General features: G+C 43.7%; 10 protein-coding genes across 10 annotated transcripts; 5 read left to right on the top strand and 5 right to left on the bottom strand.

The window, feature by feature from the left end:
• Positions 1-697: 697 nt before the first annotated feature.
• O0I10_007122 (uncharacterized protein) lies at positions 698-2,946 on the top strand (the record flags this gene model as incomplete). Its single annotated transcript, XM_058487142.1, has 2 exons — positions 698-1,404; positions 1,476-2,946. The coding sequence occupies 2 exons, from the start codon at positions 698-700 to the stop codon at positions 2,944-2,946; spliced, it is 2,178 nt and encodes a 725-aa protein (XP_058342219.1).
• A 230-nt stretch (positions 2,947-3,176) lies between these two features.
• On the top strand, positions 3,177-4,626 carry O0I10_007121 (uncharacterized protein; the record flags this gene model as incomplete). The annotated part of the gene is made up of 5 exons (XM_058487141.1): positions 3,177-3,261; positions 3,370-3,717; positions 3,776-3,910; positions 3,976-4,112; positions 4,174-4,626. The coding sequence occupies 5 exons, from the start codon at positions 3,177-3,179 to the stop codon at positions 4,624-4,626; spliced, it is 1,158 nt and encodes a 385-aa protein (XP_058342218.1).
• Positions 4,627-4,810: 184 nt separating this feature from the next.
• Positions 4,811-6,530, bottom strand: O0I10_007120 (uncharacterized protein; the record flags this gene model as incomplete). The annotated part of the gene is made up of 2 exons (XM_058487140.1): positions 4,811-5,562; positions 5,714-6,530. 2 exons carry the CDS (start codon positions 6,528-6,530, stop codon positions 4,811-4,813), a joined length of 1,569 nt encoding a protein of 522 aa, XP_058342217.1.
• A 1,706-nt stretch (positions 6,531-8,236) lies between these two features.
• On the top strand, positions 8,237-8,855 carry O0I10_007119 (uncharacterized protein; the record flags this gene model as incomplete). Its single annotated transcript, XM_058487139.1, has 3 exons — positions 8,237-8,320; positions 8,385-8,582; positions 8,646-8,855. The coding sequence occupies 3 exons, from the start codon at positions 8,237-8,239 to the stop codon at positions 8,853-8,855; spliced, it is 492 nt and encodes a 163-aa protein (XP_058342216.1).
• A 204-nt stretch (positions 8,856-9,059) lies between these two features.
• Positions 9,060-10,257, bottom strand: O0I10_007118 (uncharacterized protein; the record flags this gene model as incomplete). Its single annotated transcript, XM_058487138.1, has 7 exons — positions 9,060-9,125; positions 9,182-9,405; positions 9,465-9,635; positions 9,699-9,830; positions 9,898-9,991; positions 10,054-10,191; positions 10,255-10,257. The coding sequence occupies 7 exons, from the start codon at positions 10,255-10,257 to the stop codon at positions 9,060-9,062; spliced, it is 828 nt and encodes a 275-aa protein (XP_058342215.1).
• Positions 10,258-10,458: 201 nt separating this feature from the next.
• On the bottom strand, positions 10,459-10,998 carry O0I10_007117 (uncharacterized protein; the record flags this gene model as incomplete). The annotated part of the gene is made up of 3 exons (XM_058487137.1): positions 10,459-10,525; positions 10,588-10,651; positions 10,740-10,998. The coding sequence occupies 3 exons, from the start codon at positions 10,996-10,998 to the stop codon at positions 10,459-10,461; spliced, it is 390 nt and encodes a 129-aa protein (XP_058342214.1).
• Positions 10,999-11,176: 178 nt separating this feature from the next.
• O0I10_007116 (uncharacterized protein) lies at positions 11,177-13,009 on the bottom strand (the record flags this gene model as incomplete). The annotated part of the gene is made up of 3 exons (XM_058487136.1): positions 11,177-12,297; positions 12,359-12,799; positions 12,859-13,009. 3 exons carry the CDS (start codon positions 13,007-13,009, stop codon positions 11,177-11,179), a joined length of 1,713 nt encoding a protein of 570 aa, XP_058342213.1.
• Positions 13,010-13,749: 740 nt separating this feature from the next.
• O0I10_007115 (uncharacterized protein) lies at positions 13,750-16,812 on the top strand (the record flags this gene model as incomplete). The annotated part of the gene is made up of 18 exons (XM_058487135.1): positions 13,750-13,837; positions 13,897-13,943; positions 14,007-14,088; positions 14,147-14,270; positions 14,337-14,407; positions 14,470-14,591; positions 14,647-14,742; positions 14,808-15,089; positions 15,146-15,215; positions 15,271-15,426; positions 15,488-15,688; positions 15,754-15,935; positions 15,996-16,106; positions 16,177-16,276; positions 16,333-16,460; positions 16,523-16,584; positions 16,639-16,720; positions 16,777-16,812. 18 exons carry the CDS (start codon positions 13,750-13,752, stop codon positions 16,810-16,812), a joined length of 2,040 nt encoding a protein of 679 aa, XP_058342212.1.
• A 1,854-nt stretch (positions 16,813-18,666) lies between these two features.
• Positions 18,667-19,772, top strand: O0I10_007114 (uncharacterized protein; the record flags this gene model as incomplete). The annotated part of the gene is made up of 4 exons (XM_058487134.1): positions 18,667-19,238; positions 19,319-19,489; positions 19,551-19,641; positions 19,695-19,772. The coding sequence occupies 4 exons, from the start codon at positions 18,667-18,669 to the stop codon at positions 19,770-19,772; spliced, it is 912 nt and encodes a 303-aa protein (XP_058342211.1).
• Positions 19,773-20,568: 796 nt separating this feature from the next.
• O0I10_007113 (uncharacterized protein) lies at positions 20,569-21,724 on the bottom strand (the record flags this gene model as incomplete). Its single annotated transcript, XM_058487133.1, has 4 exons — positions 20,569-20,859; positions 20,919-21,099; positions 21,167-21,238; positions 21,690-21,724. 4 exons carry the CDS (start codon positions 21,722-21,724, stop codon positions 20,569-20,571), a joined length of 579 nt encoding a protein of 192 aa, XP_058342210.1.
• Positions 21,725-21,902: the final 178 nt, after the last annotated feature.

Genomic DNA, 21,902 nt, shown 5'->3' with positions numbered 1-21,902 from the left:
CGATGGCGCACTTGAGAGAGGACGACCCCTGCACGTGCGATACGTTGGTCAAAGTGAAGATCGAATGTATTGTAACAATGCGATGGATAGCATGGTAAAGGATCATTTATTGGAAAAGTGCTACAAAGTTACATCGTTTATGCATAAATTTTTCAACTTGCATACCCTGCTAACCAGTATTACTACAACCACTATGACGATGACACGACATTGCTACTAATAAAGAGATGGGCGCCAACCATTAAGCACTTTGACGCGTCGATGGATGATAATGTATAAGGAGATGATGATGATGTGGAAGAAGCATATCCCCTGTTACCGAGGCAATTGCCGTGCAGCAATGTTGTATCCATAATTAGATAAAGTTTGAACCAGGATGGGGACCCGGGAATGAAAGCAAGGGCAGTGGGATGGATGAGACCAATATCGATTCAATAGTTTGCAAGACAAAGAGTCAAAAAAAGATTACACGGAATGTAACGTTGCTCTAGGCGACATTACCTAATATGACAGCAATCAATCAAAAAGAGCATCTGGGGGGCACACTGGATGCACCTACAAGCACGGCACCTGTTAATTAGCAGGTCATTTAAAGACCGCTCCTCCTTGGGGGAGACAAGGACAAGAGGCTTCGTGTACCTTTTGGATAATTGTTCTCTCCTTTGTTTTTTCCCTTTGCTTGATGACCTGAGTGAAAATGAAAGTGTGCGCTCTGTTGCTGGGCTACTTTTTTGACAAAAAGCCGTTCTATGTCTATCGCATCGTCGATTCCGATCTGCTCCTATTCAAGTTGGCCGACATTTCCCTTCTATTCAGTGTGCCTCACCTGCCACAACATCACATGCTCGCCACCAATGTGCTCTCCAGTTCACCTCATTGCTATCGTGACTCCAAAGATCTTTATCTCAGTACCAAGTTGCTCGGCGATACAGCCGTTTCTCTCAACAAGTATCTCTTGGCTGAATTCTGCAAGCTAAAGCCGAACGACTACAGTGCTGGATTAGCCGATTCGATCTTGAATGCTATATCACGGTTTGAACGTGTGGATAAGATTGGTGATTGGGTATCCATGGATCTATCAATCACTTGCAGTGCAGATGGCACCAATGCATCATCATCAACAACAACACCTGCTATCTCTACAACATCACGCACCAATAATACGGATGATAACCCTCCTCCTCCTGCTGCTGCTGCTGCTCCCAAATCACCTAATCTACGTCCAATCAAGGCAGAACCATTATCTCCCCCATCGTTCGTTCCAGCATCTCCTTCAGGAGGAAAGCAAGCAAATAACAGGACCGATGAAAATGAGACAACAACGGCAACAGCAACAACGGCAACCAATCCAATGGCTTTGGATAAGGTACTTTCGGATGTGAATGGATCGCGACATCGTAGTGGGTAAGTGACATGTGATTCGAAGTATAAAAAGGAGAGGTATCAAGTATTTACATATACATTTACGCACTTAGATCTGCATCCGAACATCCAAACAAGAAACAACGTTTAGAAGAGCCGAGCAACAACAACAACAACAACAATAACAGCAGCAGCAAAAAGGATTCTAGTGGAGGTGGAGGTGGAGGAGGAGCACCACGAGCACGTGTACGAAATGTGTTGCCAAAGCCGGTGCATACAGTGAGCTCTCAAACACAAGTGTCTAGCAGCAATGGTAGTACGACACCCTCAACGGCATCATCAGGGCCTACCATCAATGGTGCACGTGCGCCATCATCTTTGTTATCCAAGCGACTTTTATCCAAGCAGGGCAAGAATGCACGCAACTTGACTATCTTTGCACCGTCGTACAATGGTCAACTAGGCATTCGATCTGCACCTCTCAATTCCAACTTCTTCCAGCAACAGCAACAAGGACAAGGAGGTACGAGTCATCCACATCACCCACAGCAACAACAAGCGCATGCAGCAGCACATCACCAGCACTCGTTGCATCCATCATCACGCCAACAACAAGGTGGTGGTGGTGGATATTATTACCCACCTCAAGCTACCACACAAAATGGGCCACGTACAAGTTTACTTCATCCGGGACATCATCATCAACAATCATTGGCACCATTGTTATCACCATTGACAGCAAGAGCTGCTGCTACCGGTAGAGATCATTCACCACACAAGCAAGAATTTGCTATTCCACCCATTGTTCCTTCACAGCAACAACCTCCCATGACAGCCCATCCATCCTCGTATCATCATCATCATTATGCGGCCTCGCCCATGTATAATCCACAACAACAGCAACAACAACAACGTGGTGTCCATCATGGTTATACAAATGGTACTAATACTGCAACCAATTCACGTGAAGCTCCACCACCACCCATGCCACCACAAACACCTACTACAACCACTGCAGCTGCCAATTCTTCATCCTTGCAACGACAACAATTCTTACAACCCTTTGAACAACTCTTTGAAACCATTGAAACAACACGTACTCTCAAGAGCACATTGGATGAACAAATTCGGCGGTCTTCTACTTTGATGCAGACACTGCAAGCATCGTCCACGACGATCGAGGGACTTGTGCGTAACCAGATCAAGGAAGCACAAAAAGAATTGATGGTGGAATTGGATGGGGCACTCGAAAGTATTCTTGGTCGGATTGAGAAATTGGAGCAATCAGCGGGTGGTAAAGATATCGAACCTGCTGCATCCTCGTCTTCGGGTGAACAACAACAACAAGAGACTTCGAAGGTTAGTAATGGCGAACATCATCACCAGCACCAGCAAACACCACTACCAGCACAAGCACAAGCACCCGTAGTAGTACAGCAACCCAATGGAAATGGTGTGCATACATTACAAAGTCCACCTACGATTGTACGCTCACAAAATGATATTGGACCACACGAGTACCATGATTTACTTGATGCATTACGAGAACGGTTGGAGCGTCTTGAAAGACAATTTGATCATTAAATCATTACTATACACATTCACATCCATAGCATCCATCCCTCCCCCTTCCTCCCTTTGTACCCCTTATTTGTAATTTTCATTATTGTGAAAGAAAAAAGAAATCTTTGTTCTCTTTCTAATGATATGGGAGAGAGAGAGAGTGGGAAATAGCATTCTCAAATAGGCAGCTCTTGTGAGACCCAATCCGATTTACGCTTTCTTTCCTCCCTTTTCATTTTAACACACAGACCATGCTAATAGTCCTGCTGATAGTACTACTCTCGTGGTTTATTGGTGTCATATCAGCTATTGCATATTATCACTGCCCGTCACTAGGTATGTGTGCGCGATAGGATGGTTGTGTGTGCGTGTATGTGTTTGTGTGTGTATGGGAATAAGCAATAACCGAAGAGAGTTGTATTACTACTATTACTACTATTATAGAGTCTTTCTTGACACTTGTCACTGGCACGCCATTAGCGACCGACTTGCCATTACCCTACCGTAACCAAGTGCCCATTGCAGAACGATTGCGACATGCCTTGCTTCAAGCACGAGTAGCCACGGCGTTACAACAACAGTGGTACTTGGTTTTTCGTATGGTGTCCCTAGGATACGGTATTACGTTTTATGGAATTTTCAAGCGGTGGGGAGCCTCAGGCAACTATCGGCATGTGTTTGTCTCGTTTCGTGACCATGCACCTCTAGTGGATTATTACTTGCATGATGATGAAACGCCTCGCACTATTGCTCACGAATGGCATGCAGCTGAACAAGCCATGGTGAATCAGCGTAAGTCTTTTTGAATCATAATCACCACTGTATGTTGACTCCTTTGGATACATGATAGACATACAACGATCATTTGAAACATTTTGGCGGATCATTGAACGCTTAAAAGCCAATCCATCACCCGTAGCACAGGTGGACGCTGCCATTTCCTGCTTGATGGCGTGGCAAGTGATTGATCAAGGACTCGATCAAGGTATACAACAAGAAGATCCACTTTGTCATCAATGATGATGACGCTTATCATGATGTAATCATTAGATCTTTCTGAAGCCGCAAAACAGTCGTTGATCCAGTTATCAGAGCTTGTCAACTGTGTACCTTATCCACCCATTGTACGATGGATCCAAATCACGATCGCTGATATTTTGACAAATCAAGGCCATGATACGCTCGAGGTAGTTTACATCACTCCTTTTATCTTGAACACCCGTTTGGCTAACAACATGATCATAATAGATGTATCAACAGCAATTAATACGTGGTGGATGGTGGCCCTATGATGAGACCTATTATCATTGCATCACGCAAATAGCTTATATATCCAGTGCACGTGGCGAATACGACAAGGTGATTACTTTTACAGGCCGAGCATTACACTATTACAAGCAGCAGCTGGATGTGGATGTCACATTGGTGAGTCGACTCGTCTTGGTTCGTTGTATTGCACTCATGGCACGTTCCCAATGGGACATGTGGCTTCAGGAACGCTCCCTCGTGGATTCTTTTGGAAAGTCATCACCGGAACTTGTCTTCGTGGGTCGTCTCTATAATGCATGGTATAATCGTGACATCTCCCTATATGAACTTGCTTTCCGTGATTTCGATCGTGAATACCCTGTGGATGATCAAGATGTACGTATCATTGCTAGTGGCAAGGAAAGGCTCAAGGACATTAAAAAAGGGCTGTAAACAAGCAAGTATCCTCTCTAGTATATACCATTTTCTTTGTATAAAGTTGTTGCGCATTGTGTCTTTTATTTTTCATATGTACAAATTTTCACAAAACAGTGCAATGAGTGAGTGAGTGAGTGAGTGAGTTGATTGAAATGGATGGGGATTGTGTGTGTGTGTGCGTTGTGTGTATATGTGTGTTTTAAAAATTGAAATGTGGATCATTGTTACCCCACCACCAGAAACCTTTACTGGCAGCATTGGATTCCAGAGAAGACATTAACAAGGTATCATACAAATATTCCATGTACTCTGCCGATACGACATGACCATCGTGTGTCGTTGTTGATTTTGAAAAGTCACGATCCTCTGGTAGTAGTGGTAGTGGTTGTTGTTGTTGTTGTCGATCTTGTGTATGGTGGCACTCAGTGGTTGTCGGTAACAATCCCGTATTGGTGATAGCAGCAGAACGCGTGAGTTGCACAAAAGTGGCGAGCAAGTAACCAGCAGCCATCTGCATGAGATGAGTCGTGGGAGGAGGAGAGGGTTGAGTTACAATCTTTGTGGTAGTGGTTGGGTGCTGAGATGCAACGATTCGATCAAAGTTCCATACAGGCATCACGGCGTTGGACACAAGGATCCGAGTGTCTTGACGATAAGTATCACTAGCCTTGCTACCAAGCATGCTGATATCCTTGTTAAGATTGGGCTTGGGGATAGGTGAAGATACTCGTGGTGATGATGGTGTACGTGACAATTCACTTGAAGAAGAAGATGCACCCGTGCTTTTTTGTTGTTGTTGTTGTAAAAGCAATTGCTGATTTTGACGCCGTAATGTATCCACTTCTTGACGCAGCTGCTTATTTTCTTCCTCAACATCATCCAGCCGTGATTGAAGTTGATCAGCATGTTGTTTATGGTCTTCCACTTGAGCTTCCAATGTATTGATGTATTCTACATAAACAAATACTAGTGAGTGGGGGAACGATAAGATTTAAGGGGGGGGAGGGGATCACCCATTTTTTTTCGCGCGCTCTCTCTCTCTTCTCTATGCTTAGACTCTACACTCATAACCCCCAAGCCTCCCTTGCTCCCTTTTACTTACCCTTCCTTCGGACACGGAAATTACGTGCCGAGATCTTGTTGCGTAGTTGTCGACGTTCTTTTGGAGTGAGTTTCTTGATATCAATGCCATCCGATTCAGCATACGCTTCTAATGTCATGGTTTCTTCGCTGAGTGAGACACTTGAAGCACGACGCGTTGATGTCGGAGGTGGTGTTGTGCTACTTGGTTTTTTCACATCAGATGTCTTTTTCTCCATTGGGGCCTGTGGTTGTTGTTGTTGTGGTTGTGATTGATGATCCACATTCATTGCAACAGCTGCAGCAGCCGATAGTTTCATGAGAGATTCAGGTGCAACAGTATCAGGCATCACCGTGGGTGTTGTGGTAAAGAGTGGCATTGAAGCAGCAGCGGCAGCAGCAGCAGCGGCGCCATGAATATCCTCGGGTCGTAATCCTTGTTCACGCAAAGCCAAATGTCGTTTGGCGATTTCAATCAATTGTTTGATGTGTTCAGTGCTTGGCATCATAAGCTCAGGTGGCAACTTGACATCCTCCTGTTTCGACATTGGATGGTCATCATCCTTATCAGGCAAAGATGAGGAGGAGGTGGGAGACACGGGGCTGCTACACGATGCGGACGCCGACGCCGAAGTGGTTAAATCTTGCTGCCACAGGAAAGGCTGCTCAGTAAAACGATACAAGGAATCGGCATCAAAGGCATTGGATTGGAAAGGTGAATGGTCCTCCATTGGCTCTTGCTTGATGGCGACTTGACAAGACGACGACGTGGGAAGTGAGTCGTCGGAGGTTGTGTTGGAATCGATCCAATCCATGTCGACAATATCTTCAAAGTCCATGATAAATAGGATAGAATGGGGTTTAAGAGTGGAAAAGAAAAAGAGATGTAAATAATAAAGAAGAGGAAGAAAAGGAAACAAAGAAAAAGGGGGAAAGCGAGGGGTGAATGTATGGGTTGGTGTGTGGTGTGTGTGAATGATGCCAAAAAGTCACGCATGCAAAACTGCGTGTGTGTTGATGCATGTCTTGAAGCCCCAAGCAGCTCGGGCCTTTGATACCTTTCACGGACATATGAGTGATTCCAACACCCCCAACCCCCAATGTCGTACAATATCATCATTTTTGATTGGCTCACCATGCACACTATGCTTGCACTATCAACGCTACTATGATGACATTTTTTATGCGCACCAAAAGAAAAAGACACGACCCCTCTCCCTCCATCCCCTTCTATTTGAGCAACACTGCCCTTTCTATAATTTGACATTTACCATGGGAACAAGTAGATCTATCTATGTGTGTATGCGTGTGTGCGTGCGAAAAGTAAACGAGATATGTGTGTAAACTCGAACTTTAAGGAGTAAATGGGATCGATATCATGCCCTACTACTACATTTTTTCACTCCACGAGGAGTGCAGCCCTGTACAGGTTTCACGCGGTTTGCATACAGGTACCCCGGTCAACCTATTTTTCCCTTGACACTATGCATCAAAAAGTGGCAAAATGATCTATTCTCCATCATCCACCACCACTCACATAAAAAAAGTCGACTGAGACTGACAACGGGGTTCGAGACAATTCAAGCATGACATGGGCGTGTCACCGGGTCACTTTTCCAATTGTTGCACACACCGCAGTTCCGCAAATCACTAAGCGGTCGAGCCAACTCTTTGGCGTAACCCTTGCATAACCTGAACGACTTGCCGGTTTTTAATGAATATCGTTCCATGTTGCTCCAAAAATCCACCTATCCATCTAGTCATTGTGATTTGATTGGCATTACGATGATGATCACAGGCACAGACACGTATAAGGGGTAGAAGAAATGATCATCTTTGTTTAACTTTTTCTTTGTGTGTGATTGCTGAGTGATAGCGTTGTGTTGTGTGTGTGTGAGTCACATCATGGTTATCGGGGGGTGAGTTTCTTGAATCACACACCCACACGCGCACTTTACGATAAGACTTTCTCTTTTTCCATGGTTCTCTCCCCTCTTTCTTTTAAAAGATGATGACCCCACATCATGATCGGGTAGATACGGAGGATAGTCATTATGCCAGGTTGTTGTTTACCTATGATAAACAATCCAAGTTGTCGTTTCGATGCACTAGTTTGCCAGGGCGAAAACTTGTTGATGACAATGAATGGTGGAGGCGCGAGAGAGAGAATGATGTTTATTTCTTTGTCAACAAAGGTTTACACAAAAAGCAACATCACCTCGGGAATTCGGATCGATTTAATTGGAAAGGGGGTGACAGCAGCAAGGGGGTTGTCGGTCGGCTGCTAGTACTTTCTTTTTGCCTAGTACATAGGACACACATGCGATGCAACATGATGCAGCTTCTATCAACTCAGGTTTACCCCTTTTGGATGGATAACCGTTGGCTCCCCACTTTATAACAAAGAAACGCTTTGTGTTCATCAAAGAGGCAAAAGTTGTAGTATGTACAGTACGCTGCGCCAAAATAGGCGGGACAAAACAACATTTTATTGTGTGTCCAAGGAAACGGTTGCTGCGTTGCAATATTCATCCACTACACTACCATGTCCAATAGAGTCCTTCTTTTGGTGGGCCTACCAGGTTCAGGCAAAAGCACATTCTCCAACAAGCTTGTTGAGCTAAAACCAGTATGTAGAATACAGTAACCCATATACTCTTGGCTAGCAGGGGCTGATTTCGTTGTTGGGATAGAATTGGCGACGTGTCAACCAAGACGATTTGGGATCACGCAAGAATTGTGAACGGCATTGTCGTCGTTTTCTCGAACAGCAATTGAACGTGGTCATTGATCGCTGTAACTTTGATGAGCAGCAGCGTAGTACATGGATTCGTATTGCAAGGGAATACAACGTGCCTGTGGACTGTGTCGTGCTAACGGCGGATAAGAAAGTATGTTGCAAGTGGGATGGAAAAAGAAACCATGTCATGTTTACAGGCGAGTTTCTCTTATAGACATGTGGCGAGCGTATCCTTGAAAGAGAAGATCATCCTACCGGGGTCCAAGGAAATGAAGGGTTGAACATCCTGCATCGATTCGTAATGAATTACATTCCTCCCACTTATACCACAAACGAGGGAATCAGGCGTATCATTCATCTTGATCCCAGCCCAGAACCCCATTGTACTCCTGAACGTATCGAAAGTGTCTTAGCACAACTCTAGCTAGTGTATGTTACTATTTACCACCCCCATCAACCAACTCGCTACATCATGTATAGTTTCATCAACAAAGAGAAAGTTTACTTTTGCCAACCACTATGTTAAAGGGTGCTGGATTTGATATCATCCCTGGAATAATACTAGTCAGTGACACTAGGCAATAGGCTTGTCTTAGAAACACCATTTGACTCGTAACAATCTCTTATCTTACCCTGAAGCTTTGAAAATGTTGGCTGAAAGGTCCTCGACATCCACATTTTCTTCCCCGAAAAACTAATGACATGTGTGCGTGAATATGTGTGAGAGAGAATAAGGGTACCATTGCTTACCGATGTAATGAAATCCACAATGTTGCTATCCATGATCTCTGCTCGTGCACGTGGTCCCCAATAATACTCCCAAACGTTGTCATTGTTACCACGAGCTTCATCGCCCACCTTTGCCCGATGCAGATATCCTTGCTTGACAAACCCATCCAGTAACTTTTCTCGGTCACCAAACTTGGGACATTCATCATGGACATTGAGACGATCCAAATGTTCCTTGAGATTCACTGATAGATGATTTGGGAAATGTCAATTGTATTGCTAACTTGATGAACAACCCTCTTACCATCATGCATTGCCCGTTCATTGGTGAAGATCAGTGCGAGGATGACATACAAGATACCCATCGATTCATAATCCTCATTCTTCCGTTTGATCAATTCAGGCTCATTGTACTTGTTGTCAAGGACGCTTCGAAGAATGTAATTGCGTGTCGTCACTGGCTTGGCGTTTTCAACTAATGATCCCAAGTCATCATAAGTATCCTCCCTTTCATTGTTCATCCATTCAAGAAACTTACCTTTGGCCTTGTCTTTCATGTTTGGCTTTTCCCTTTGACCCATTTCAGCCATTTCCATTCCAAATAGATGCTTGAGTTTCCTTTGAGCAGCTGCATGTACTTGCTTGAATTCACGTGTCCGTTCTTGAAGCACTATTATCATGTACCATCATCATTAGTGAATGGATCCGAAGTCATCCATGTATTCTTTGGTACTAACCTTTCTTGTTAATGTCATCACGTCGAATAGGTTGTCGCCTGTACTCGCACGCTAAAGCATATCGAACTGTGTCCTTGACTTTGCGAGCTATAGTCTACACACGCGGAACGTTTTAACAACATGTGAGAGATCAAAGGATGATACACACACGCATACCTCGTTGTCCCAGTTGATGGTATGCTCGGCCTTTGGACGCTGTGACGCAGGCCCAGAGTAATCGTCGTCGCTGTCATCGTGGATCGCTCGCGATTTACGCTTTTGGCTTTGACTTTGACTTTGGCTTTGGCTTTGACTCTAACACAACATGATAGGGAGAGGTTACGATTGGCCCGATTGAATAGAGCATGTGAAGGTTACCATTGGGGTATATGTATATAAAGTAGCGGAAATGTGAAAAAGAGCTAAAGAGGTGAAAGGAGTTGTCGGCTTGGAACCGACGCGGGAGCGACTGAAAATCTTAACACGAAATCAACGCGTTGCCACTCAACAGGACCAAATGCCTTTATTCAAATGAATGATCGTATATTACAAGCAGCTCCAAAAAGTTTACTATGTTTAGATTTATCCCAAGAAATGGACACAGAAGAAATGTAAAAGCAAAGAGGCCACTACAAACTCTGCAAATGCGCTAGATAGATGAAGCTTTTCAATAAACATCATGTACTTCAGCATTTACTCTCAATAACTTACCGTTCGGGTGAGATACTTTGAAAGGCATTGGCGTTCTTAGGATTGGTCTGGATGCGTAAATTGGCTTTTTTTTATCACACAACACATACAACATTAGAACAAGGATGCAAACTTTGTATCACCCTTTTATACATATCCAGGGATCTATTTACCTGCCAGCACAAAGCTTCCCACCGTAGAGATGAAACCCGCAAGGAAAGCATTATAGGGAAAAGTACCAGCGAGGATCATGTACACAAATTGGATGATGCCTGTCAGCATAATGTACACCAGGTAGCAGTCAATCATTTTGAGACTTGTGGGAGTATCCTTTTTGTAAGAGTGCCAAAAGAGCATAGCAGCGTTGCCAAACGAGGTGTTGGTGCTTTGGCTTTTGGCTGTATGGGATGATCGTGTCGTTTTGGAGGGCATTTCAAAGTGAGGGACACAGCGCGTGTAGTGGGTATGTGTGTGAGTGAAAGAGCGAAAGAAAAAGGATGGCGTGTACATACAAAATAGGAGGAATCAATAATCATGCCGCCTCTCACAGCATCATCGCCCCACTGTGTAACCATCATCGCCAACATTTGTGCATTACATACTTTATTTCTTAGTTTACGGAGATGTTCTCAAATTTGTCTGATACAAATGAACCATGAAAAGTGGTAGCTGTAAAGTCACCCACATCACAAGTTGCAATCTCCTCAAGCGTGGATGCATCCACAATGACTAGGAGACAACGATGATCGGATACGTTATTCACAAACGATAGCAACACACCATCATCCTCGCTGGTGGCATCGGGTCTTGGTGCAAAAATGGGTTCCGAAAATGAATATCCTTTGCTGGTATTGCGAGTGACATGGCCTGTATCCAAGTCCACTTTGCATAGTACGGATCTACTAGGATCATCTTCACTTGCTTGGCAACCCCATAAGAATTGGTATGGCTTGAGCGTGTACGCCTGTGAAAAACGAGGGAACTCGACATTAGGTGTAATAGTGGTGCTTGTCGCCTTGTTTTCTTTGTCACCCCACGTGACGCTGTATCGACGCAAATCAGCGTGTGATGTTGGCATGTTGTTTTCGTCAATAGTGATGCCTCTGTACTCGATGGGTGTCGTCTTTTTCTTGTCTTTTGTACTCTCTGTTGCGTCCCGCTGACCAAGATTGTATAGCTTGTAAAGAAAATCGGCACTATCAAAAGCACAGCAATCGAGGTGGATGACTGGTTGGCCCGTTTTGTCGTCAATGGTATCCCATGCATTGGCGGTATGGAACGTAAAAAATGGATCGGTGGGTAGGGAAACGAGCAATCCACCTGTATCTCGGCTAATGATATGCAAGTAGGTAGGTGTATTCTTCTTCCATGCTAGGCCTGTAACAATGGTACCACTCATAAGGACATCAAGTCCTCGATTGCCATAATGAAGCGGTGATTCTGGGATAATGACATAGTGCTTGGTCAACCAAAACGAGTGGATGTACGATAAAAGAATTGGCTCGCTCGTATCGCCATTGGCAAGTTTTCGATGGGTAATTTCTGCCAACACCCTTGTTTGTGTTCCTGTATGATCCAATGCAAAGATGGTCATCTTGGACACGCGTCCGAAATTGACTAAAACGTTGAATGTCTCGCCTGTTTCAGCATCGTATTGATGATGTGCTGCTGTAGGAATGCCATGTAGGTTCTTCTTATCATAATGGTTGTATTCAAAGAGAAGCTGTGGCTCTACATAAAACATGTTGTCAGATCTTGGATAGATAAAGTCATCATCATCATGTTCTCTTACCAAGGGTATCTTCATTTACTTGTTGTAGCATGTTGTAATCGGATTTTGCTACAAGCACACGATCATTGCTGTCGGCTTTTTGTAGAGCTTTTGGCAATGGGTAATTTGGAGTAACAGTGACGCCTACAGCTCTGGATGATGGATCGAGTAATGTGACATCTTGTGGTGTGGCTCGGAAAAGGGTGCTATCTAGCCGCTGTATCGTCTTTGCGAATCGACCCCATCCTTGCTCTTCGTCTGGCATGTGACCGAAAAAGATGTTGTTGGAGTTGCCGCTTACAAGTGTCTTTTCCACAGCTTCGGCCGTTAGTCGTGAATTGTATCGCACCTTTTGTTGTTTTGAACATAGTTCGAATCGATGGATGAAAGGTAGACCGTCAAATGCATGCCGTATCATGTACTGCTTTCCATTTTGATCGCCGAGATTGTATTTTGCGGGTCCTAAGGTTCATGTAAGTATGCTGTAACGAGGAATTGGATCTCTTTTTCTCACTACTTACCAATTCTATATAGAATGCCATTTAGCCATGGTGGAATAGTGCCTGATACAGGCAGCCACACCGGTTTCTGGAATTCAGGGGTATTGACAAGATCATATTGTTGTATCGAGTGCACTATGCTGCTTGCACGTAGATAATCCAAAACACCCATAACGCTTCTTCTTTCTTGTTGCCTTTTCGTCAACAGCAGGATATGAGTGATTTCTTTTAAGTGATTCAAGTTGTAGCACCGCCCGGTGACTTATTCACTTTTATGGGTTGCATCAGGTTGGGGGGAAAACATAAGACCATTCTTAAATGCGCGCATGGCAACTCTCACACAATTTGCTAGTGGGATGTAATACTCTTGTTACCTTGTTTGGCGGAAACACGCCGACGTCAAACCATCCACGTGTCACGAGGCAACAATGTCATCATCATGGCATATCTACTATCAACCTTATTTTGTCCCTCCATCATCACAATGCAGGCATCATCATCATTCTTATCGACGTAGCCCATACCATGATCATCCTTTTGAACATTGCTTTTGTGTATAACATTACCACGTAGCTTAAAGTATCACGATAGCATTATCAATAGATATAATAAGGTTTGATCCATAAATTTTGAGCTCCAGATTCAGCTACAACGATTGAATCCTGGAAAAGGAGGGGAAGTTGATAGGGTCCTATAGCAGCATTGACCAAGATATCATCTTTATAGAATACATGATGCCGCATATACATGATCATTTCACTTTGTTCAGGGTAGCATGATTTAATATGATTTCTTTATTGGTAGCATCCTAATTGAATATCGGGCAACTAAAACGCGTCTGGTGGAGGAAATTCGTTTCTTTTCCCCAGACGCGTCGTGTTTCCGAGCCCTACCCGACTTCTTCTCCCTTGGATGGCCACCCACAAATCATTGTCACCCATTCGTCCCGCCCCATCTGACAATCGACAGCTAGCTTCTGCAGCCCAACAGTTGCAAACCAGTACGTGAGGATAACGGCACGAGATCTATTTACAAGTCGACTCTAATTCTACATTCTAGTGCAATTGGAAGATAGGACTACAGCACCATCACCTCGTCAGCCCATTGTGAGTTTTCAAGCAAGAATGTTGGTGGACCAGGTCGACTAACTTGAATGCATGTGTATGTAGACGATCGAGTATTGCAAGGACGGCAAGCTTTGTTACACGGAATCGAAGTTGCTAGCCGAGAATCATCCTTTCATCCATCAACGTATGTTCTTTTGCCCTCTTCTCGTTGTTGAACTATTTGCTCACATGTTTGCCCATAGGTATTGCTGAATTTCGTGTGCATCGTCAACAATTTGAAGCAACACATGCAGCATCCACTGTTACACCGACCTTTGAATATCCCAGGGATTACATTGATCTCATTATTGCATTGACCCAGGATAGGTAAATGGATACATGGATGGATAAGGTATCAATTCTAATAACATGGCTATGCTTTATTGGAAAAAGTGAGGAATCCATCAATCAACTTTCACACCGCATCAACGACGTCTTATCACCCTTCTCAAGAAACGAGCGATGTAAGATTGTGGATTGATACTATTCATATCAACAACCGGCTAATGGGTGTATGTGCAAATAGTCACAGAGCTATTCACGGAGAGCATTGAACGTGGAATCAAGTCATGTGCAAGCAGAGCAAAGTATGGATTGTCACCTCGCGTGCTGACACAATTAGAAGGTGGCCCAACCATGATACCCCATGTAAGCTTTTGATCTATGGAGAAGGGAATAGAGTACTTACATATGGATCACGTAGCACCTATCCATATCGCGTTGGGAAGCATCCGATATTTCATGTCTCCCTCCAGATCTTCAAGCAGTGATCAACCATCGGCGTCATTTACGCTCACAGGTAAAGGATCTTACGATTCATTTTTATTCTTATGATTGCTCACCTTTTTGTTTCTTATATTCCAGATGAGCGAGGTAATTACTGGTGCATTTCAAAGCCTGTCAGCCGAGCAACAATTGGCATTACTGCACACAAAACACCGCAAGTCACAAGTTGTGGACGATATCAAGACGAAGGAAGAGATCGAATTGGAGAATGAGCGCCGGCGAAAGAAGGAAGAGGAAAAGCGCATCCGTGAAGAAGAAAAGAAGAAGCGTGAGGAGGAGAAGCGAGCACGTGAAGAAGAAAGGAAAAAGCGTGAAGATGAAAGACGGCGTCGTGAAGAAGAAAAGAAGAGAAAGGAACAGGCAAGTAATCAAAGTGCAATAAGGGAGAGTGATGTTAACATGTGTATGTATTCTAGTCTCAATTACGGCTCACATCTTTATTTACCAAAGCACCTGAAGACAAATTGCACACCAATGCTACTCTTGGTATGTTACCGCTACGAGCTCATTCGGGTATCCTGACGATGCGTTCTTTCTCTAGGCGCTGAACTTACCAAGACCAATCCAAGCATGTTTCCACCATTTTACGTCAAAGAGCATGTGTCAATTCATCGATGGCCGGGTCAAAATGTTCACTCTCCCGATTTCTATGCGCAATTAACAGCTTACAGCACCAATGAAACTACACCTGTGCCAGGTAAAAAGGGATATCATGCGTACTCATTTGTGTGATGTTAACTTAAGTCTCGGATGTTTAGTATCAAAGGATCTCCAACAACAATTCCTGCATGATTTGCGATCTCGAGTACCCAAGGAAATGCAAAAGCGTGGTATCACCAAAAGCATCGATTTACGCAGCGCTTTACTTGGCCCCAATATTTCAGAGGATGCCTTCAGTCATCAAGCATTACGTATGAAGCTACTTCAATTTTGCGAGGATGTCAGGCCGGCATATTATGGTAATGTATTGGGACGTGTGTCGCTCAACAACTTGGCTTAAAAACTAATTTGAATCATTCGATAGGCACATGGACAAAGAAGAGCAATGCTGTTACTGCCTGCAATCCATTTGGACAGGATCATGATCATATCGATTACGAGCATGACAGTGAAGCCGAATGGGAACCAGAGGGTGAAGGCGAAGAAATTCAAAGCGGCGATGAAGAGGACGAGGATGTTTCAGCTGATGTTATGGATCCAGATGACGTGAGTATACATAGAGCCAGCAACTTAACGTGATGAGATGCTAAGTATTGCTTGTCATAGTCCAACTGGCTTGTCCCTGAAGGCTACCTATCGGAGGGTGAAGGTGTTGATAGCGATGATGAGCTCTCTGGAAAGGTTTCTAGTAGGCCTATTGTACGACCAGCAAAGAAGGTGCAGTGATTTTTTTTCGTCTTTGAGCAAAAGAGGATTGCCATTTCGCTTATACATGTTTGCTATATAGTATACTGCCATTCGCCCTGTTGCCATTGGACCGATATTTGACGATAGTGATGATAGCGAAGATGACACTTTGAAGCAGTATGAAATTCGAATGCTGGGAGGTACGTATGTTGGCATAAAAGGACACTCACCGGATGAGCTAATGCTTGCACTATAGACGTCTCAACGCCTTACAACCCGCTATTACTATCAGAAGACATGGATATTACCTCTACACCAGGGAATAGTGACGAATCGACCAAGAAAGCAAAGTTTACAGAGGAACAAGCAACCGAGCTTATGCAGGTAAGTCATATCTCTTGAATGCTACCAAAGATGGGATGCTCATATGGATGGGTTGGGTTTAGATTATTGAAGTTGGAAAGAATGATGGCATGACCAAGCTGATATCAGAAGCCAAATCAAACAAGTAAGTTCATGGTGGCAAGGGTATGGGGATTGCATACTAAGAGACCGTGAATAGGTTACTGCAAAGCTTACCAAAGCGTCAAATTGAAATGAAGATCAAGGATATGGCTATCAAAGAAAAGAGAGGATCGGATACAGTGAGTGGTTTTGCTATCAAATCATAGGTGGGTTTGCTGACAAATGTATATAATAGAAACCATCCTGGTATATGAAGGGATCCAATGCATGAGTCGTTGTTCAATTCCCCACTTTCAATCAATCCTATTCCTGCATGTACATTTTCTAATCACAACATCGTCCCCGAAAAACCACCTCTCATCATATCCACTCGCATTAATATCTCGCGTTCTTTATCGCAAACATTCACAACCAACCAACAAAGATTACTTTTCTGATGCAACCTTTATTGATCCTGAAAAGCGTGTGATGAGTTGATGACCTGTGTTCTCATCAAGGGTTTAGGCAGAGATAGCGTAGCGGGCAATAAATAAGGAAGGGGAAGTAGTATTATTCATGAGCATCGCAAAGGGGAAGAACGAGAGAACAAAGAGGGGATATCAATTTTGGGTTCTTTGTGCAATTCATCAAAGGTGTTTTTTAAGTGATTTGTAGTTGCTGTATCGTGAGAAATGCCCTTCGGCTTTTCCTTGCTGGTAGCATGTTTTCCAGCTCATCTATGTACTTGTGGGTTTTGAGGTGCTCCTCTTTGAATACCCTGGCACATTTCATGTCTGATGTCTTGGTTGCTGGTTCTACACTTGACAAAACACCAACATGCTTACGGGTGTGGGTGGGCCTGACATTGGAAGGGAGGTCTTTTGGTGTCGGCATGGGTTCGGGATCATCCTCCGAATCATCATCAGGTCTCTGTGTATTGAATGCCTGCATTTGTTAGCTTGCGAATCCTCTTGAAATCCGAATCTTCTTTATACTGTAGGCCTAACAATGAGTATTTCTGTTGCATGTCACTTGTAGCTTTTGCTTTCTTGTCACTTGTAACTTAACGCTTTCTTGTCGCTTATCGCATGTGCTGCTTAAATCACCTACAAAGGACTCCCAAATTTCCCATCAGACTGAGGTTGCCTTTTGCCTATAATGAAAGGAATACCTATCACAAAGGGTCCATCGATGAATACAACATCTAAAAGTCATTAGACACCAATAATCAATGACATGAGCTACATAAATGGATCCATGATTACCCTCATTTTGGGGATCACATAAAGGACTATCCTTGTGACTTACCAAAGGCCATTGATGATGATATGAATACGGGTAGAAAGAAAGAGCGTATGATGGTGTTGGCGACAACAGCCTTCTTATATATGAGTGGGTGTGGGTAATGTGGTCAAGCATCTTGGAGTACTGAGTCGAAGTGATGGAAAACCACAGCTGATAAATCGACCTACCACTTGAAAGATGATTTCTCGTAGGTGACATGAGTATGTCTTGGCTTGGCACTTGTCACTTTCATGTGACTAGTCGCCCGCTCCAACAACCCCATTGCTGTCAAAGCAAAGACCTGCTGCAAAGTTTGAGATACTTTTTCACTGCAAATGAAACCACATGTTTGGCGTTGGAAGCTTGCTCAGTGTCAAGGATAACAAGACTTGTGGACTGCTGAAGGCTGTATTGAATGGCATGAAGCTGGTGTTATCATTGGACTCCTATCTATGGATCAATGGCCACTAAGGACTACTTTTAAGAAAAGGTATAGCAACATAGCAATGTTTCACATGGCTCTCCCACAACCGAATGTCATATGTAATTTCAAGTGTGACAATCATCTTTGAAAGGATGTATTGAAGAAAAGAACTCAAAAGTGATAATAAGGGGAAGGTATGATAGGTGACGCATCATTTACATATGACTCAGCATAATAAAGTCAAGCAGCAGTAGTGGCAATAGGTGTGCGATGGCTCTAAAAGCTGTCAAAAGAACGCTTTTGGGGTATTGGTGCAATTTGTCCCACCTGCTCTTTTCCATCACATAAAGGTGTTTGCGTGTGCTTGTGTGTGAAGAAGAGAGTTGTTATTCCTTTATCATTATCCCCCTTTTTCTATTTCTATCTTTTTCCTTTCACATGTCGATCGACTCTCGGTGTTGGATCTGCTATGATGAGAACGACAATAGTGACCGATGGGTGAAGCCTTGCAAGTGCTCTTTGACATCGCACGAACAATGTCTGCTCGACTGGATCGCCGAAACGCAAAAGAACTCGCCACATACACAAGCCGCTTGTCCTCAGTGTGGCTCAACCTATTTTGTTGTGCAAAGCATGAGTACGGCGTTGGTTGTCATGAATCGATTGGATCGTATTATCCAAGCAACGGTTCCTTACATCACGTTTCTCGGTATCGGTTGCTCGGCTCTTATTACTTCAACAACATTTGGTGCGCTGAGTGTTACAGCATTTCTTGGCGGTGAGCAAAGCGAGCAATTACTGGGACCACCAGCACAATGGACCTGGCGTACATGGATAGGCATGCCATTGATACCCGCCATTCTCATTGCTTGTAATTTTCGATGGTCTGACGGCGCTCTTCCTTTCGCTACTGTGCTCTTACTCCGTGCATTGGGAAGTCCTTTAAACCAAATCAAGCTAAGTTGGCCCCCCTCACCAGCTGCCATTCTTGGTCTTTTCCCTTGGGTCAGGTAATGTCATTATTGGGAGGTAACCCCTCCCTTTGCATTTGGGGATGGGGAAATGACTTATTTGGATATTATTCGAAAAGACTCTTTTACAATGCTATCTTTGGCTATCTCGAATACCGGATGTGGTACCAGAATACCAATGGAGGACGTCGACATGAATCAATCATCAGCACCTTGAATAATCAACGACACAAGGGATTGTCTATTATCAATGCTTTACTATGGCCATTGATCAGCAGCATCCTCGGCAGGTAAAAAGTACAATGATGCCCAATGGTATCATCGGCTCACATTATCTCACTCATCATGCAGCATGTTGAATAACTTTCAATTCATTCGTCGGTACTTTCCGGAGCCTTTCCATCGCAACACACTTGGAGGATGTCTTTATGTGATCACAAAGGTATATGCGCATGATGCGTCAAAGAGAGAGATTGGGTGCTGACCCCGTAATAGGATATTGCAAGTCTCTTTTACAAATACGAGCGATTGCGACAACGACGATCGCGTCGAGTTCTTAATCACCTTGACTGAATGTTACCGATTACATGTACATATCATCTACTACTTAACGAATAAACGTAATTTACCCCATAGCATATTACTCAATATGGGGTTTTTCATTTTCTTTTGAATTGAAGTGGCGTCTTTGTTCCATGAATGGAGACCTAACTGATTGTTTCAAAATCATCCTCCCGAAAAACTCAGGTGTCCTCGTAACTGCCCAGTTGGCCTTTGTCGATCTCAAATGTCTTCCCGCACAGCAGCCAATCATTGAAAGTATCGGACACTATAAAGAGCGGAAAAACACCTTTATAAAACATACAGTCTAAGAAATCGTATCACCTCCGCTTTTCCCGAACACAAAGCACGGATGCAACTTGTGGTGCATCGTTTACTATTCACTTTATGGCTTTTACCTTGGCCAACAACATATAACCCTTGAGAGAGCTAGCCATTCAATCACTCAACAATCCAAGTCCATAATCCATAAGCTGATTTATTGACACTTTGAAAGATGCACGTGCATCATAGCAGCATCCAACACACCTTGACTCCAAAAAAAGCACACAGCCATTGGATGGTTGCACCATTTGATTTGACACTGCAAAACAAGATTACTCGCATGCAAGTTGGGCTCCCGCATTGTATTTATATATACAGCATCAACTAATAAGAGCAACACGGCATGTTGCTGATCTCAATGATCCAAGATCCAGAACAAAGAAATGGTATCACAAATGTAAACAACGTCCATCTTTGGGCCACAAACACTTTTTCCCTCATTATTTCCCAATATGCATAACCGTATACTATATTTGCTTTTTTTTTACAGAATCATACACTTCTTTTGCCTTTTCGGAGGAGGAGCAGGGCAAAGGACTGCACGGATGGCCTCATCAAACACGTTCTTCAAGCCTTTTTGTGTCAATGCTGAGCATTCCAAATATTTCACCGCGCCAATCTCCTTTTGCATTTGCAAGCTTTGAGAGTATGAAATGGGTGCCATGTGCTTTTGACGGAGTCGTGCAATTGTCTCAGGATCCTCACGTAGATCCAGCTTGGTGCCAACGAGAATCATGGGCGTATTGGGTGCATGATGGCTGATTTCCGGGTACCACTACAACATTTCGATATCAGGCCCACTTTCCATAGTAGTATCCTTTTCTTCATCATTACCTTGGTCTTGACATTTTCAAAAGAGGGCGGGCTGACGAGGGAGAAGCAAATCAAAAACACGTCGGTTTGAGGATAGGACAATGGTCTCAATCGGTCGTAATCTTCTTGGCCTGCTGTATCCCACAATCCCAAATTGATAGGTTTGCCGTCGACCATTACGTTTGCTGAATAGTTATCAAAGCTGATCATGGCATATGAGTAAAGTCATTGGCTATGTATCTTCTCCCAATCCAATTCCCTTCACTTACACTGTTGGGATGTATTCACCGGGAAATGCATTTGTTGTATAAGAAATTAACAGGCAAGTTTTACCAACGGCACTACAAAGAGATATGGATGGATGATTAGAATTGGAAATGTAAAGATAAACACCCATGTGCCTGCTCCTATTCTCTCCCATCTCCACTTGTCATCTCTTTCTCTCTCTCCCAAATAGTGTATAGAGATCGGTAGCAATGCGTGCGTGTATCCCTTTGTCCCCTGAGTTGCTCCTGCCGACAACTCTATCTCGCATTCGCAATACAACACTGGGCGTTGGTGGTGGTAGACTACCGAGTTTTGCTGTAATGCATTAAATTCTGATATATGGGTGTGCGTGTATTGTATGTTGTTGTAAACCAAGTGTGTCGTGTGTTGTGGATACGTATGCTGAAGCGAGTATGGCGTGTCCTCTCCTGTAGCGTAGTAGTCGAATGCAACCTCCAAGGGACATCATCTCAACTCATCCACCACCCGTCATCTCGCCCACCACCCACCTCAGGAGGTACTTACCCATCACCCACGACTACACATTTGATTGCCTGCATGATTCAGAGAGAGGTGTGTTTTAAAGCAAAAAGAAAGAGGCTGTGCAGTAAGAGGGAAAAAAGTAATAAGGTAGTAATAAAAGAGGTGTGCGAAAGGGGAGAAAAGAGAAGAAAGTAAGAAAGAGGAAGTTAAAATACGTCATCAAATAAAGCATGATAGCTTGTGTGATGTGTCTGT

This window comes from Lichtheimia ornata (assembly GCF_029851405.1).
Source record: "Lichtheimia ornata isolate CBS 291.66 chromosome Unknown scaffold00033, whole genome shotgun sequence".
Taxonomy (NCBI): Eukaryota; Fungi; Mucoromycota; class Mucoromycetes; order Mucorales; family Lichtheimiaceae; genus Lichtheimia; species Lichtheimia ornata.
The sequence above is the reverse complement of the archived record's forward strand: the minus strand, read 5'-3'. Positions and strand labels throughout refer to the sequence as shown.